The sequence below is a fragment of the Brassica napus genome, chromosome C2, assembly GCF_020379485.1.
Source record: "Brassica napus cultivar Da-Ae chromosome C2, Da-Ae, whole genome shotgun sequence".
NCBI classification, from domain to species: domain Eukaryota; kingdom Viridiplantae; phylum Streptophyta; class Magnoliopsida; order Brassicales; family Brassicaceae; genus Brassica; species Brassica napus.
In genome coordinates this window covers 43,791,552-43,809,974 of record NC_063445.1, presented here as the reverse complement: position 1 = coordinate 43,809,974, position 18,423 = coordinate 43,791,552, and the positions used below count along the sequence as shown (strand labels likewise).

The following is an 18,423-nucleotide window of genomic DNA, read 5'->3' as shown; positions in this document are numbered from 1 at the left end:
AAGTCACAATGCCCATCATTGATGCTTTCATGCTAATTCCTCAATATAGTAAGTTCCTGAAAGATGTTGTAGCTGCAAAGAAGAAGGAGATGGAGGGCATGGTGATTCTCACTCATGAGTGCAGTGCCATCATCCAAAGGCTTGTTGTTCCAAAGAAGCTAGAAGATCCAGGATGCTTCACATTGCCTTGTGCTCTTGGACCTATGGTATTTGATAGATGTCTCTGCGATTTGGGAGCTAGTGTCAGCTTGATGCCTTTATCTGTTGCTAAGAAGCTTGGTTTCACTCAGTACAAGAAGTGTAGACTGTCTCTAGTATTGGCTGATCGTTCAGTGAAGTACCCGGTGGGTATCTTGGAGGACCTCCCCGTTATGGTTGGAAAATATGAGATCCCTACAGACTTTGTGGTACTTGAGGTGGGTGAGGAAGCTGCAGATCCTTTAATCCTTGGAAGGCCTTTCTTAGCTACAGCAGGAGCAATTGTTAATGTGAAAGAGGGCAAGATTGATCTCCACTTGGGTAAAGGGCATGTTCTTCACTTTGACATCAAGGAGGTAATGAAGAAACCAACAGTTCAAGGGCAAGTTTTCTACATTGAAGAGATGGATGCCCTTGCTGATGAGCTCCTTGAAGAATTGTCAATAGAAGACCCTCTACAGCATGCTTTGACGATAGAGAGGCCAGCTGAAGTGATTCAGAACCTGGAGAGTGCTGCCTATGGGATGATGTTGGATTCACACAGAGGATTTGGTAGTAAGGATCAGTATGAGGAGCTGCCTCAAATTGTCCATCAGGAAGCCTCGGTCATTCAACAAGGGGACACCCAGCAAGACGACTGGAGCGAACTTAAGGCGCCTAAGGTGGAGCTTAAACCTCTCCCCAATGGTGTAATGTATGCATTTCTTGGTCCTAATGGAACTTATCCAATCATTGTGAGTAGTGAACTTACTGAAACTGAGCTAACTGAACTTTTGAAAACACTTAAAAGATTTAGAAAAGCAATAGGTTACTCACTTGATGACATCAAGGGAATATCACCCTCTTTGTGTATGCATAGGATACATCTTGAGGATGAATCAATGACTTCTATCGAGCATCAAAGAAGGTTAAATCCTAACCTGAAGGATGTTGTAAAGAAAGAGATTCTTAAACTCTTAGATGCTGGTGTTATCTACCCTATCTCAGATTCTAAATGGGTATCTCCTGTGCATGTTGTGCCAAAAAATGGTGGTATAACTGTGATTAAAAATGACAAGGATGAATTGATACCAACAAGAACAGTCACTGGGCATAGGATGTGTATTGATTATCGCAAACTGAACTCTGCATCTAGAAAAGATCATTTTCCACTTCCATTTATTGATCAGATGCTTGAGAGACTTGCAAATCATCCATTCTATTGTTTTCTTGATGGATATTCAGGATTCTTCCAGATCCCCATACATCCCAATGATCAGGAGAAAACAACATTCACATGTCCTTATGGTACCTTCGCATATCGAAGAATGCCATTTGGTCTATGTAATGCTCCAGCTACCTTTCAAAGGTGCATGATGTCGATCTTTTCTGATCTGATTGAGGATGTTGTGGAGGTGTTCATGGATGATTTCTCTGTCTATGGATCTTCGTTTTCTGCTTGTTTGTCAAATTTATGCAGGGTCCTACAGAGATGTGAAGACACCAACCTTGTGCTGAACTGGGAGAAGTGTCACTTCATGGTCAAAGAAGGGATTGTGCTGGGCACAAGATTTCAGAGAAGGGGATTGAGGTGGATAAGGCCAAAATCGATGTTATGGTTGGTTTGCCCCCACCAAAGACAGTGAAAGACATCCGAAGTTTTCTTGGTCATGCTGGGTTTTACAGGAGATTCATAAAGGACTTCTCCATGATCACTAGACCATTGACCAGGCTGCTGTGCAAAGAAGCCACCTTCAGCTTTGATGTGGAGTGTCTAGAAGCCTTCAAGAAGCTGAAAGGTGAACTCATCAGTGCTCCAATTGTCCAGCCACCTAATTGGGATCTCCCCTTTGAGATCATGTGTGATGCTAGTGATTATGCTGTGGGAGCTGTTTTGGGGCAGAAGAAAGATGGCAAGACCCATGTGATCTACTACGCGAGCCAAACCCTGAATGATGCTCAGATGAGATATGCCACAACAGAGAAGGAGATGCTAGCCATTGTCTTTGCCTTTGAGAAGTTCAGAAGCTACTTGGTGGGATCTAAAGTCATTGTCTACACAGATCATGCTGCGTTGAGACACCTTTTGGCGAAGAAGGATGCAAAGCCCAGGCTCTTGAGATGGATTCTTTTGCTGCAAGAGTTTGATTTAGAGATCAAGGACAAGCCAGGAGTTGAGAATGGTGTAGCTGATCACTTGTCCAGGCTGAGAGTGGAGTGTGGCATTCCCATTGACGAAGGACTCCCTGAGGAACAGATCATGGCTATTGGAGCAGTGATAGCAGTTTGTGAGACTGGAAGGAAGCTTGAAGAAGTCAAGGCAACAGAAGAGAAAGAACCTTGGTATGCTGATTTGGTGAATTACCTAGCCACAGGAAAAGAGCCTTTGAATCTTGTGGGTTATGCCAAGAAGAAGTTCTACAAGGATGTGAAGAGATACTACTGGGATGAGCCCTACCTCTACATTCTCTGCAAAGATCAACTTTATAGGAGAGTGGTTGCTAATGAGGAGATTGATGGGATCCTTACACAGTGTCATGGATCATCTTATGGAGGCCACTTTGCCACCTTCAAGACTGCTGCAAAGGTGTTACAAGCTGGATTCTAGTGGCCACACATGTTCAAGGACACACAAGACTTTGTTTCAAGGTGTGATTCATGCCAAAGGAGGGGAAACATCACCAAGAGGAATGAGATGCCTCTGAATCCAATCCTTGAAGTTGAAGTGTTTGATGTGTGGGGTATTGACTTCATGGGGCCATTTTCATCATCACATGGAAACAAGTACATCCTGGTAGCTGTTGATTATGTCTCAAAATGGGTGGAAGCTATTGCAAGTCCCACCAATGATGGAGGGTCTCATTTCAAGGTTCAAGAGCACCATCTTTCCAAGGTTCGGAGTTCCAAGAGTTGTTATCAGTGATGGAGGGTCTCATTTCATCAACAAACTGCTTGAGGGACTTCTCAGGAAGAACGGTGTTAAGCACAAGGTTGCAACTCCTTACCATCCTCAAACAAGCGGTCAAGTTGAAATTTCTAACAGAGAGATCAAGTCCATTCTGGAGAAGATTGTGGGGATTACAAGGAAGGATTGGTTAGTTAAGCTTGATGATGCGCTTTGGGCTTACAGGACAGCTTACAAGACACCTCTGGGGACCACACCTTTCAACCTATTGTACGGGAAAGCTTGCCATCTACCAGTGGAGCTTGAGTACAAGGCGCTTTGGGCAGTAAAGTTGCTGAACTTTGACATCAAGAGTGCCAAGGAGAAAAGGCTTTTTCAGCTACATGAGCTTGATGAGATAAGAATGGATGCCTTCGAAAACTCAAGGATCTACAAGGAGAAGACTAAATCTTTCCATGACAAGAATATCCTAAAGAGAGAGTTTAAAGAAGGAGATCAAGTTCTTCTCCACAACTCAAGACTGAAGTTGTTTCCAGGAAAGCTTAAGTCAAGGTGGTCCGGCCCTTTCAAGGTCAAAGAGGTTAAGCCATATGGAGCAATAGTTTTGTGGAGTACAGATGGAAGAGACTTCACTGTCAATGGGCAAAGGGTTAAGCTCTACATGGCTGATGCACCTGAGGAAGATGGAGTTTCAACTCCACTGTCTGATCCTACCCCAGCCTAGTCCAAAAGGAAGCAAAGTCAAGCTAGAGACTTAAAACAAGCTCACTTGGGAGGAAGTCCCATGCGTATCCTTGTACATATTGCATTGGTATTTTCATTTTCTTCATATTTCATAAAAAAAAAAAAAAAGGGAAAGTGTTGAAGTATTGTTCAGGTGGTTCATCGATCCGGTCAAGGCAAGGACTCAAGCGTGGGAGTGAGGTTCCGCAGCGACGCCACGAGGTCGCTCCAGATGGGAGCGACGTGATCAGAGCGACTCGGCTAAGTCGCTCGTGTCCGGAGCTCGAGATTCGCTCTGGGAGCGACGTCCCGCAGCGACCACGTGAGGTCGCTCGTGTTTCTGTCTCTGGGAGCGACATGATCAGAGCGACTCGGCTAAGTCGCTCGCACATTCGGTGTCCGGAGCTCGAGAGTCGCTCTGGGAGCGACGTCCCGCAGCGACCACGTGAGGTCGCTCGCGTTTTCTGTCGCTGGGAGCGACGTGATCAGAGCGACTCGTGAGGTCGCTCGCGTTTACTGCGACACGGAGCGACCCATCAGAGCGACCACTCCAGGTCGCTCCCCAGCCGGTCCAGGTATGTCACTTTTCGATTTTGTCCGGTTTAATTCGAGTTAACCAGCACTAAACCTAACCGGACGACCCTAGAACTACCCATACCCACGACCTTCATCTCTTTCACTCTCCTTTCCTCTCACAAACACTCATACTCTCTCAAACAAACTCACACCAAAAATCTTCTAACTTTCTCAATTTTCACCCAAATCTCCTATTTCTTGTTTCTAAATCTAAGCTTTCGCCCCAACAGTCTATTTCTCACCACCCATTCCCCATTTCCTTCCATCCAAAGCAAGGTATTGTGTTTTTAAATTCAAATTCGTAGGTCCATGAACCCTAGAATTTGAAAATCGAAATTTGATCATTTTCTTGCTTGATTGTGGTGAAATAGACTAGGAAAAACTTATATATCAAGTTGGGTTGTTTAATTGAAGATGGAACTGAGCTTAATTTGAACTTTGGCAAAATTAGGGTTCATGGATTTGGGGCTTTTCGAAATTGATCCTATTTGAGTGTGTTAGTGGGTGAGTTAGTATGTTAAGGTGTTGAAAGGTTTGATTAGAGAACCCTCTCATTCTAGAATAACTTTGATTATTGAATTTTACTTGTCTTGTAATTTTCACATGATGAAAAGATTGAGAATTGTGTTTTTTACGTTCCTTCTTGAAGTCTACATTTGCAAAGTCAATCGACTTATCCCTTTCCAAGTTTTGTATTTCTCAGGTACAATGGTTAAGAAAAAAAAGGGAAAGTCGGATGCTGAGAGGCAGGAACCTGAAAGTCAAGAGTCTTCGTTGAGAGGAAAGGCTTTAGCCTCGGAACGAGCTGGTTCTGGGTCACAAAAGACTTCTCGACAGAAAACCGTGGCTGCAAAGAAGGCAAAGGAGCAAGAGAAGAGGGCAGGGAAGAGTATAGCAGTTGCCACAGATGAAGAGAGTGGCGATGAAAGTGCAGATGAGCAGGCTCCTACAAAGAGGGCCAAGATGTCCAAAGGGAAAGAGGTTGCTGAGGATAGAGACAGAGCGAAAACTCCATCTGAGGAAGAGCTGTATCACCATTTGTTGAATGGGGTAACTTGGACTCCGACCAGATTTGCTGACCTTGATTTGCTAAAAGAGGTGGGTCTCTATTCTGATATTGAGGCAATGCTGGGGCACCTGAAGATGCCCAAACTCCTCACCATGGCCTACCCCACCTACCGGGATGTCTCCTGTCAGTTCTTGTCTTCCCTTGAGGTCACTTACCATGACAATCCGCACGTGAGGCAGGGATGGGGCAAAATAAAGTTCAGGGTCAATGGGAGTGAGTACAACATGAACTTCAAAGACATTGGGAGAGTCATGGGTTTCCAAGACTTGGCAGACTACTCTCTTTCCAAGTGTGAAAACCTCCCGGCTCAGCTTTGGAAGCTAATCACTGGAAACAAACACTCTACCGGGGCTGACAAGAACTCACATATACGGCACCCGTCTGTACGCTACCTCCATAGGATGCTCGTCCATGCATTCTACCCACGGAAGCAAGCTGGTAGTGTCACCGAGGAAGACATGCGCCTGCTCTGCCCGGCTATCCGCCCCTATGCCCCACCTGGAACGTTGCCCCTTCCAAGCAACGACATCTATGCTTCCTTCGGGATGGTCAGTTTCTTCGTGAATCGTCTCGAGCACTACAGAGACTGGGCATGGTACACAACTGATTCGCAACCAAAGGTTGGGATAGGCGGGATGATCACGCCACTGCTCCAATTTCTGAATGTTCCTTTGGGAAAGGACGCAGCAGGGCCTAAGTTCATCGATGGCACTTACTTGAGGATTGCCACCTATTTCAGTGGGATGTATGGGAAGGACTACGTCTACCACTACTACTTGCAGGGCAAGCCGGTCGAAGTGGCTCTTCCAAACCAGAGGCTGACGAGCTTAGAGAGACCTGGAGCTATCAGCTTCAACTTATCCCAAGAAGACTTTCTTGGAGAACACGGGTCTCTCGGTCCCATTGCTGCACCAAGGAAAAGGAGTGTTCCGACGAGACACGACTTCACAGAACCTCCTAGGGAAGAATCTGTACCCATCTATGGACCTCCACGCTACTACTTCAAGCCGCATGATGGAGTCCTTCCCCCTGGTGCGCTTCGTGATGCTCATGACCACATTAGCCGACTTCAGCGATGGAACAAGGCACAAGACAGAACGATCGAAAAGCTGAAGGACAAGTGCAAGGCGCTGAGCAAGACGGTGAAGAAGCAAGCAAAGACTTCAGCCAAGTTCATGAAGAAAGTGGCCGATGTCTTGACCAGAGGAGGAATAGCTGGATGTAGCTCAGCGGACTTCGCCTTCGCGAACACATCAGTCCCCCAGCCCCCACCTCACCCCACTGATCTTGGTTTCCCACTCACTGATAGACAGCTCCAGCGACAACGGAGGAACCCACCCACTCAGCCTTCCGCCTCTGGAAACAAGTCTCCATCCCTAGCCTCTTCAGAAAGTGAAGCTGAGATTGAAGAAGTTCAGAGCCAACAATGGTATGGAGACTACAGCTCAGGACATGGGGGTTACTACGCCACGTTTCCACCGGACGACGATGATGCTGGGGCATCTGCCCCCACTTACTATCCTTGAAGGTATTTCTCTACTTTCCCCTGTATATACCATTTCGTTTTTGCATATTAGTTTTCTCTTTTTGGGTATCTCCCTCTCCTTGACAACACAGAGACTGTGTCATTTAAGTTTGGGGGAGGTACCAAGTATTTGATCATGTTTGCTTTGATGTTGTTTCATTGAGTCATGCATTGCATATCTATTTGCATATAAAAAAAAATCATTTAGTTTGCATCATTTGCATTTCTAGGAGAGTCTAGAGCATATAGGTTGCATTCACTTGCATTGGGAGCAATGATTTTAAATGCCTTGTAAAGAACACTACTTTGCACCTGAGTAGCTTATGCACCTCTCAAAAGGACTTGTATGCTTCGAGCCTTGAAAACTCTTCCTGAAACTTGTTGATTGCTGAAACTCAGTCTTTAAAGCCAACTACAACCTTATTTGAACTGAACGAACTTAATGCATCTTGCTCATGGTCCCTTGTGTACTGAATCATGGATATACACACTTGAGTTGTCACATCCTTTATGCCAATCTTTTTGACAACCTCTAGTGGTAGACCTCTCCCCAAAATCCCTTCCTCTGTTTAAGCCTTCATTGATTGATGAGTGAGGCCTTTTTCGGAAAGTCTTACATGCACATAATGTTGAGAGTATCGGGAACGACAATGCTTGATCTTCATTCTTGCTAGATTAGGCACATTATTGTCTAGCCATAGGATGGGGGTGAGTGTTGTGAAGTTCGATTTGGGAGTATGAGAAAGTTGAAGGAAAAGAGTGAACTCTTGTGTTTAATTGACTAGTCTTTATGGGATAAGTAGAGAAACTTCTAGCTCGATTTGTGAAAAGTCTTAGCCCCCAAACAAAAACAAAATAAAAAAAAATAGAAAAAAAGAAAAAGAAAGAAGAAAAGAAAAAAAAAAAAAAGGGGCTAGCAAAGTTGTTTAGAGCTAAGATTTGTTTAGAAGTTAAGAAAATCCTTTATAGATTTCAAAGAAAAAGAGTTTTATGTGCAAAGTGTTCTTGGGGTCTTTTGGTGAGAGATGAGAGTTGGGTTCGACATTATGAAGTGATTGTGTAACTTGTATATTTGGGAAAAGGGTAGAACAATGGAGATTGAGCATTGTATGCATGAGTTGGTCCCTTTCTTAGATATATTATGTGCAATGTCAAGGCTACTCGTTTCGAGAGTAAACCACTTTAAAAGATCATCGATTTCGAACCTCTTGACCCACTTGAATAAAAGCCTTCCCTTACTCAACCAAATGATTTGGACCAATTGACCATTTACAAGAATTCACTTGATGTTTTATGCTTAATGAATGTGAGAGTTGGTTGATTTGAATGTGTGGATGCTTGATGATGAGTATAAGGGCAACAAGAGTTGAGATAAGCCTAGAGAAGCTAGAGTGTAATAAGAGAGTGTGCTCATGTTAGATTAGATGTTGAATCGAGTGCTAGTTGTGTTTCTTTTGGCTATGAGTTCTAGAAAGTTCACTTGTGGACAAGTAAAAGAACAAGTTTGGGGGAGTTGATATCTTGCATATTTTCATTGTCTTATCCATTCACCCATGTGCATTTTGATCAAATAAACTAGGATTTAGCCATGTTTAGATTGCATTTTGAATACATGAGTCCTTATCAGGTATTGGAGTACCACATGGAGTTCTTGGAGACATTTGGGTGCATTTGGAGCTCAAAAGAGGTGAAAAAGGTGATCATTGGACGAGCAGTGCATGGGAGCGACCTCACCGGAGCGACACCGTGAAGTCGCTGTGACACCCTTTCAGAGCGACTTGACCGGAGCGACGCAGCGAGGTCGCTCGCGTCTCCATCACCCGGAGCGACTTGACCGGAGCGACGCAGCGAGGTCGTTCACGTCTCCATCACTCGGAGCGACGTAACCGGAGCGACGTGACCGGAGCGACACAGCGAGGTCGCTCGCGAAGAGCGACCCAGAGCGACGTCTCGCAGCGACCCCTCCAGGTCGCTCCCGAAGCCTGGAGCGACCTCTCGGAGCGACTACTGGAGGTCGCTGCGCGACGTCTGATTACTCGAATTTATTTCTACTCAAGGGCCTTTTGGTCGTTTTATTATGCACGTTTTTACTTCTGAAAACCTATGTTTTAAGTACTCTTGGCAGCCACCAGACAGATTATCTTTTTTTCTAAGAAAAAACCTTTGGAAAGTTCATCTCTTGAATCATCTTTGTTCATCTAGTTATTGCAATTCTGTGTTTCCAATTCGTTGTTGTATCCCTCTGTATGATTAATCTGAAATCCAAAATGGGTTTAAGAGGAATCATGAAGAGTAGTGAGTAATCACCATTTGAATTCATGGGTTAGGAAGATTAAGGGTGATTAGGTTAGAGCTATGATGTTTTAGAGTAGATCATTCCAAAACCTTGCTAGTAGAGTAATCATAATGCATCTTCTGAGTTAGCTTCTCAAAAGTTGATTTTTAGGCATTTCCCACCCAAAAGGTGTTCGATGAAATGTCTGAAACAACTCTTCTAAGCTTTTAGCATATTTTGCCAAAGACATTTGTTGTTAGAAATGCTAAGATAGCCGTAGACCTGTTAGTAATGATTGCTTCCACATTATTCAATCGAAGACATTTGTTGTTTGAAATGTGTTAGTAAATGAACATTCATCTAGACATAGAGTTTGTTTAGAATCGTGTCTAAGCTTAAGGTTGATAGTTTGATTGTTCGTTTGCCATCCTTAGTTCGAAACTTGATCACCCAATGTCTAATTCCTATGCCCATGAGTTCTCATTTCCTTAGTTAAGAAAGTCAACTCATTTACCATTTTTATTATTCTGAAACTGCATTAGTAATAATCATTAGTTTAGAAAACCTTTAAAATCATCGGTTGCACTTAGATTAAGTAAGTACTTGCATTCTCAGGGCTTGAAATCCCTTGGAATTGGTTCGACAATCATTTATACTACAACATTTGTCTTAGGAGCTTTGAAAACACCTAATATCACGGAGACCCAGAGCGTTTCCTTATCGGGGACCCGAGGGTCTGGGTCCTGCCTGGAGGCTGGAAGAAATGATTCCGGGGTATTTTTCCCCAACAGTTTGCCCCTTATTTCTCGATTTAGTCATCGAAGTCGGAGAATAACCTCTGCACTCAAGTCAACCGGGGTTGCTCATTCTCAGCAGGCTCCCCTTAGGCAGGACCCCGTTCCATTGGTCTTGCTAGCCTGGGTTCCACTCAAGCCAGAACTCATTCTGAACCCAGGTGAGGATCAGTTCCTTTGTGTTCGACCGGAGCCTAGTAGTAGTTTCTCTTATCTTCTGGAGATGATGAGGCTGGAGCTCTGAAATTTGAACCACGCGCGGGCTGAAGAGAGTTCTTGCTGGGAGAATCCAGAGATCTTTGAGGCTAGGATCCTTTGCTTTGAGGAAAGGCGGGAGTGCTGTGGAGTTGACGCTTCGACTATGCAGATGAGAGAGTTCCTATTGGAGAGGACCGGGGCTTCTTAAGGCTGAGGTTACTTAAGCTGGGGAAATAGTAAGGGGGATCCTTACGGTCCCCGTATTTTGGTCCAAAATTTTGGCGGGAAAGGGGGAAGCTCCTCGATGTTTGTCTTGATATTAGCATTCACGCGTGGTCTCTCCCCCTGACGCGTGTAAAGTGTTTCTAGGGTTTTCGATTCTACCCCTCCGATTCCTCCACCTGATTCCTTTAGTTTCCTTTTCTCTCCCTCTCAAAGATTTCTCGCGATCTCCATATCTCGACTTGGGTCCTCATTCTGCAGGCAACCTCTCCTTCTCTTTCGCTTACTTTTTGATCCTTTCTTCCTTCTGCTCCTGAGATGAGGACTGAGTCGGGTCTCTCTCCAAATTCTTCTTCCATAAAGTAATAGAGTTAGATCTGGTTGATTGAGGGTTGCTCCAACGGAATCTATGGATTCTTCCGATTCTTCCCTGGATTTGACCGTCAAAGTAAAAAATCCCAAAGCTATCGTTGCTAAGAGAACTTCACCTGTAGGGGGAAGCCGTTATCCTCCGATTGACCCTCCTTCGGTGATAGGGGCTGAGGAGGTCGCGGTTTGGAGGAAGAAGTACGAGCTTCCTGATGATGTTGTTATTCGAGTACCTGATCCAGAAGACAGGGTTTCAGATTTCGGTGTGGATGAGGTTCCTGTCTACGAGCGTTACTTCGCATCTGGCTTCAGGGGTCAAATTCCCTCTTTGGTAGCTAAGATATCCGAAACCCTAGGGATTTCCCCAGGTCAGCCAAACCCTCTGGCTTGGAGGACATTAATAGCTCTGCAGAATTTGGGTGATCTTTACGGGCTTGTGATTGGAGTGGCCGAGGTCCTGTGTTCTTACTCTTTCTCTCCTCTAAGTAGCGCAGAGTGGAGGTATTACCTTCATCCTCGAGGCAAGGAGCCCCCAGTTAGGGAAATCCCCAAGAAGGAGAGAAAACAGCTTCTGGCCTTTGAGGGAAACTGGACGGAAAATTTCACCTTTATGCACCTCCCGGGCTTTTCGTATATTTGGCAATTGGAGGGTAAGCTAGTGGTAGGAATCAAGAAGGTTATCTAGATATTAGGATACTAACGATCTTATGTCTTCTTGATGCAGATTTACCTCGTGTTGACTACTCTTTGGGGAAGGATACCATCGAGCAGGTGTTGAAGCTTCCTCTCGAGCGACGTCGGATTCCTTTTCTCGTGAGCAAAGCAGCATTAAAGCGTTGTAGTATCCGGGGTAAGCTTTCCACTTTCTTCCATACCTCTTCTTATAGTTGCTGACTTGATTTACTTTCGTGTGCTAGGTGAGATGTCAGGATCCAAGGGTGACAAGGCTTTGGCAGAGTACAAGAAGGCTCTTGAGGTGATGTCCGCAAGGAAAGCTGCCCCCAAGCGAGTTGCTTCCACCGAAGACGATGAGGTGCAGTTCATCAGGAGCAGCAAACGTCATTCGGGTGCTGCTGCGGCTCCTTCCTCTTCCAAGAAGAAATCCAAAGCGTTGGACTCTTCTCCTAAAGATTCTCCCTCTGCTCCTTATGATTGGGCCACATTGTTGAACAATCTCAACAGAAGGTATTTCCTTCGAGTCCGGTGCTTTTGGCATCAGAAGAGGACTCTTCCGCAACCATCCAATCGCTCCAGGGTGACTTACTTGAGGTAATGCTTCATATAACTTTTTGATATTTTCGGTTCTGGTTGTTGATTAGATCTTGTTTGTAGGTGGCATCTCAATTGTACCATCTCGGGGAGAAGATGGAATCTGCGGTTTTCACGAAGGTTGAGATGGAAAACTTGACCTCCCAGCTGCGCAAGGAAAAGGACGCCGCCCTAGCCAAGGACCAGGAGATCAAGGAGTTGAGGCTCAAGGTGAGGAACCAAGAGGAAGCAGGGGAGTTGGCGGCCACAGAGAACATCTCTCTAAGGGGCAAGCTGAAGAAAAGGGAGGAGGAACTAAACGATCTGAAGGATGCCGCGGAGACCTTCGATGCTGAGAAGGTCATGGCTGTGAGCGGTGCCAAGGTTGTGGCTCGATCGGAGCTGATGCGGGAGTGGCTCAATGGTCAGACCGACAGCTGGGATCCCGTGAATACCTTAGAGCAGTACAAGGTGGTGAAGACCACCGAAGCCGAGCTCTTGGGACTCCCACCTCCTTCCTTTGAGTATGAACCTCAGGTCCCTGGTGGCAAAGAAGTGAAGAAGACGCTGGAGCCCGATGCTGATAACCCTCTTGCCGAATGATCCTGATCTCTATTACTTGTACTCTCAACTCTGTGAAGGGGTTTCTTTTTATTTTGTAGCTGCCCTCGATGAGGGTTTAAAATTTTGGATCAGGCCTCTGTGCCTTTTTGTTGTTTTAAGACCATGGCTCTTTTGTGCCCTTTTGAAGTATGCTTTTGGATTTGCATCTTTTCTTCTTTGTGATCTTTAGCTTTCGTAGATGATATTTGTATTGCTTCTGTGGCTGTCTCTTCTTTCGGAAGAATGCAGTTTGCAGGATGACTTCGGGGTCTTGAAAGTTGACTCATGAGTCGTAATCGGAGGGTTGGTGAGCCAAGTGTTGATCGCTTGATAGTCTCTTATAGGACTTGAGCCGTCTGGGCTTTGGATGATCGTCGAAGGACTCGTGGATCCTGGATGCTAAGATTCCTTGGAGCCTTTGGACCTTGCAATGATCAGACCTCGTGGGTCTCGTATGACTGGATCTCCTCTGGGGACCCTGAGGTCGGTTGGAGAATTTAATAATCTTGGGACCCGGGGGTCACTTCTTAGGGAACCCGTTGGTTCTGGACCCTGAGGTCTTGAGTTGGACACATGGTCTTTGGACCCTGAAGTCTTTTTTAGGGAACCAATAGGTTCTTGGCCCTGAGGCCTGTCTGAGCCCGGAGTTCTTTCTCAGAAACCGGAATTAAGGTTTTAAAGGGACCGCATTCTGCCATCCTAGGTGAGGCCACTCTCGGTACCTGTTGGGGTATCGCATTCTACCGCTCGGAAGCTGGTCACTATCGAGTTCCCGAGCTGCATGCTGCTTTCTGCAGAAAGCCACTATCAGGCTTAGAGGGTGCTGGTGTGGGTGAAAACCCAAGTGCCAGGCTTTGTTGCTTTCCACGTCTGGAGAAGCAGTATATTATAAGGTGCTCCCGGACTTTTGCACTTGGCCAAGGGCAATTATACCTCGTGTCCCTTGTATTATTCTAGCACGTAGCGTTTTTATACAGGTACTTTCACATTTTTGGTATTTTTGTTTGAGACCCCGATATGCCTGAGGCTATACAGGGGTTTTAGGTAGTATTGACGGCATACTTGGGCTTGCGCATACCCATTCCTACCTTATGTCTCATACCAGTTTTGTTTTTCTGTGGTCGTACCACTTGTCATTAAGGGTTGGCGAGGATCGAAGGTCTCTTGGACCTGATCCAGCTCGTTAGCCCCTTTAAGTATTATGGCATTCCTACTACTCTTTTATAGTCAGAACTATTTTATTATATAAGCTTTGTCTGGAGACGTTTCAGCGTACATAGGAGTAGGAAAACATAATGCTTAAATAATAGATAAAATAATTAATAGAAATCATGGTCCGGAGACCGTACAAGATATCAGCTTGCGAGGTACCCCGGTGGTTAGGCCATGTTTTATCTCTTGTTGCTAGGTGATCCGCAGGGTTTGACTTGCTTTTGGGACGAGCGTCCTTGCTGGAGGGTTCCTCCTTCTTTTGCAGGGTTCTGCCTCTTTCTTGGGTGTAGGGACCGCGGTCGAGACTCGTTTCATGCCCCAGCCCTTAGTGTTCGGGGACCACTGTCTCCTGTTGATGAAGGTTTTCAGCACTTCCATGAAACGTGTAGTCACATTCATCCACTGGAGCGACCAGGTTTGGAGGTCTCCTGCCTGGCTAATTGTCTCCATCCTGCGTCTGCGAGGAACCCTTTGCTCCAGTTCCGCCAGATGTACCCTCTGAGGAGGTGTCCTTGGAGTACTCGTGCCCCACTTGTTTATCCGCGAGACCACTGGCTGATATCTGATAAAGTTCTCGGTGATCTTGTCTTTGTGAGGCGGGGGACGAGGGTCCTGCAAGGACCAGGTCTTGCCAGCAGATGCAACTTTGAAGGGCTTCAGAGGAGACCATGCGGAGCGGTCGACATAGGTACTCTGGGGATCCCTTGGGTTCTTGGAATGATTCAGGGTCCGCCTTCTCCGGAATGACCCCCAATTACCTGTATCATTGACCTCTGATCCCTGGGTTCGCGGGGTCCGAGATCTTCTCTGTAATTGCTATAAGACTTTGGTCTTCCCCTTCAGGATGGTCTGGTAGCAGGATCGAGAGTTCTCCTGGTCTCCCCTAATTATTCTGATTCCCCAGGGTGTAGGGAACTTCACCATCTGATGAAGGGTTGAAGGGACTGCTCCCATTTCATGAATCCAGGGTCGTCCCAAGATCATGTTATATGCCGATTGGCAATCTACGACCAGGAATTTGGTAGACATGTTGACCCCTTCAGCGTATACTGGGAGGATAACCTATCCGGCGGTTTACTAGACCTCGCCGCTGAACCCGATGAGTGGGGTTACCTTGCGCGTCAGGGTGCTCTCCTCCAGCCCTAGATCTTGGTACGCCGTCTGGAAGATGATGTTGCTGGAGCTGCCGTTGTCTACTAGTATTCTTTTCACCAAGCAGTTTGCTACGGTGAGAGAGATAACTAGAGCATCATGGTGGGGAGCCAGGATCTTCTCTTGCTCCTTAGCTATGAAGCTTATCTCGTCGGTGCCTAGATGTAGGCGCTTTGGTTGGGTCGTTCCCAGACCATGCTTAGCGTTACGGGTGCTTTTCTTTGCGTCTGCGTGGCTTACTCCGCTTACTTCTGAGCCTCCGGATATGACATGGATCACCCGATCTTGGCGAGGTGGTGAGGCTGGTACAGCTCCTTTGGATTTCCCTACTGTCTCTTTGCTGAGGTGGGCCTTGGCTTTCTCTGAGAGGAATTCTCGGAGATGTCCCTTTTGGAGTAGTTCGTTGACCTCGATCCTCAGGGTGATGCAGTCTTCGGTTTTGTGGCCATGATTGCGATGGAAGTCACACCAAAGTCCCGGGTTCCGGAACGAGTCAGGTGCTTTCATCTTCGAAGGCCACTTAACCTGTTGGCCCATCTGTCTCAGTGCGTTGACTAGCTCTGGTGTTGATATTGAGAGATGGGAGATATCGGGCCAGGTAGATACCGACATCCCTTCTTCCTTCTCTTGCGGCCGGTACTGGAACCTGCCCCTGTTTCTACTACCAGAGTCCTTGGATCCCCTTTGGGAGGATCTTTCATCTCGGTCTCCTCGATCTGATCGGGCTGACCTTTGGTCCTGCTTTGGCTGAGCCTTGGCGCGGCTAGCAACATCTTCCTCCCACTTCACCTGGGCCCTGGCTCGGGACAACACATCTTCCATGGTGTTGCAAGGATACATGGTCAGCTCTTTGTATATCCCCCCATCTGGAAGTAGACCTCTCTTGAAGGCAGAGATCGCAGTAGGGTTGCCGCATTCGGGGACCGCCACTTTCTCCTGGTTAAAACGGGCTATGTAGTCTCACAGGGGTTCCACTCGATGCTGGAGGATCTCGTAGAGACCATCTGAAGTCTTCTCCAGGCTCCTACTGCTTGCGAATTGCTCCACGAATTTGTCGCTCAGGCCTGCGAAGGAAGATATGGACCTGGTAGGGAGATTGATGTACCATTGCAAGGCAGGTCCGATCAGAGTGGAACCGAACCCTTTGCACATCGTGGCTTCACGGGACTCCTTAGGGAGTGCAACCACCAACATCCTTTGCTTGTACTGCACGATGTGATCGTCGGGGTCGCCAGTACCGTCATACATCTTGATGCTGGGGAAGGAGAACTTTTTAGGCATCTCAACCGAGGCAATCTCTTCCGCAAAAGGGGTATCCGCGTAGGAATCATGGTTGCTCCTTCGGATTGGGGGAGCTACTCCTGGTAGGCGTTCTACCATGGATTGCATGGCATCGAATCTCCTAGAAAACATCTGCTCTAGGTAGGCGGTTATGGAGGATTCGGTTGCTGCTTTCTCGGGTTCTTCCTTCCCGGGCTTTGGCTGGGAATCACTCTCCTCCAGATCATGGATTTGAGGATTCTCGGTCCCTTCCCGTGTTACCCCAGCTACCCTAGATACAGGAGGTGTGTCGGTGGTACCTTCTCTGGTGCTGGGCGTGTTCAGATTTCCCATAGGTTTAACTCGGGTGTTGAAGCGACGCTTCTTGTTACCTGCCATGTTGAGGGTTTGATTTTGGTCCCGGAGGGCAGTGTTCTCTGACTATAGCTGGCTGAGCTTCTCGGCGCTTAGATCCAACTGTTTGGAGTGTTCGTCAAGTTTTTCCTTCAGGATCTGGACTTCTGAAGAGAGGTTGGAATTTTCTCCGATAGTTCCTTGAGTTTGGTGTATGTCGGTGATTTGGCCTTGCAGGCTGTCTATTTTCTTTTGAAGCTCAGTTGTTGTTTGAGAAGCTTAAGGTGATTCGCCGTCGTGCTCACCCACCGTCATCGTCACGTAGTTAGATTACTCCCCTCCTTCTAGCGCCAAACTGTTAGGGGATTTTTGTGTAGGCTCTTTGTGAGTACTACAGAACGATGGACAAGCCGGTAAACCGAATGTATTTGAGGATGCTTGTAGGTATTTCGTAAGGATTTGAGAGAATAATGAAGAGAAAGACTTGAAGAGACGTTTTATTAGATAGAACAGCAAGAACAAACTGGGTTACAAGGTATTGAAGAAGAACCCTAATTCTAGCCGTCTAGCTCTAGCCTCTAAGTCTTGGAGAAGTCGATCCCTTAATTTAGGGTTTTAGTAGCTCTTATATAGTCGTCTAGGAGTCGGTTTCATTAGGTTAAACTCTTCCATATTCGGAAATATGGAAGGTTTTCCTTGTCGGAAGTTTTCCATTTCTTGGAAGGGAGCTCGTTTCCAGGGACCGAGCTCGGGGTTCCTTCTAGCGGGGACCCGGAGCGTTTCCTTATCGGGGACCCGAGGGTCTGGGTCCTGCCTGGAAGCTGGAGGAAATGATACCGGGGTATTTTTCCCCAACACTCATGGGTTCATTCGGCCAGAGAAAGGTATCAGACAGGGAGACCCTTTGTCTCCGTTCCTTTTCATCTTTTGTGCGGAATCTTTGGTCCACTCTCTGAATCAAGCAGAAGCTTCAGGACGTTTGCACGGTATACGTGTGTCTACCTATGGGCCTGCGGTCCATCATCTTTTGTTCGCTGATGAAAGCCTCCTTATGTGCAGAGCCTCATCTCAAGAAAGCTCTGAGTTGAAAGTCAACTTAGCTAACTATGAGGCTGCTCCTGGACAGACCATCAACTTCTCTAAATCTTCGATTATTTTTGGATCCAAAGTAACCGAAGAGAAGAAGATCAGGGTCAAAGACATCCTAGGTATTGAGACTGAAGGAGGAGAAGGTATGTACCTGGGTCTATCAGAGAGTTTCAGTGGTTCCAAAATTAAACTACTTAACTTCATCAAAGAAAAGCTTAAAGGTAGATTTAGAGGCTGGTTCGCAAAGTCTCTTTCCCAAGGAGGAAAGGAAATTTTGCTCAAGTCCATTGCGCTTGCCTTTCCAGTCTACGCTATGTCTTGCTTTCGCCTGTCTAAGGATCTCTGTTCCAAACTCACTAGTGCCATGACTGAATACTGGTGGAGCAGTGGCAACAATCGTCACAAAATTGCTTGGGTTACTTGGCAAAAACTTTGCAAGAAAAAAGAGTTGGGTGGGCTCGGTTTCCATGACATTGAGCTCCAAAAGCAAGCATGGAGAATCTGGAACCAACCTGAGCTACTATTATCTAGGATCTTGCGCGACCGCTACTTCCGCAATTCCTCCTTCCTTGAATGCAGTATTGGAACTAGACCTTCATATGCGTGGCGAAGCATAATGCATGGTAGAGACCTTATGAAACAAGGTTTGATCACGAGCATAGGTGATGGGAA

At 46.4% G+C, this 18,423-nt stretch overlaps 1 protein-coding gene across 1 annotated transcript; it reads right to left on the bottom strand.

Moving 5' to 3' along the window:
- Window positions 1-14,973: 14,973 nt before the first annotated feature.
- LOC106355079 lies at window positions 14,974-15,888 on the bottom strand. The gene has a single exon (XM_048749121.1). The coding sequence runs from the start codon at window positions 15,886-15,888 to the stop codon at window positions 14,974-14,976; it is 915 nt and encodes a 304-aa protein (XP_048605078.1).
- Between the last annotated feature and the right edge of the window lie 2,535 nt (window positions 15,889-18,423).

Bases quoted from the DNA above. Each gene is read 5' to 3' on its own strand.
- LOC106355079 (XM_048749121.1), bottom strand. From the start codon at position 15,888: ATGTATCCTTGCAACACCATGGAAGATGTGTTGTCCCGAGCCAGGGCC.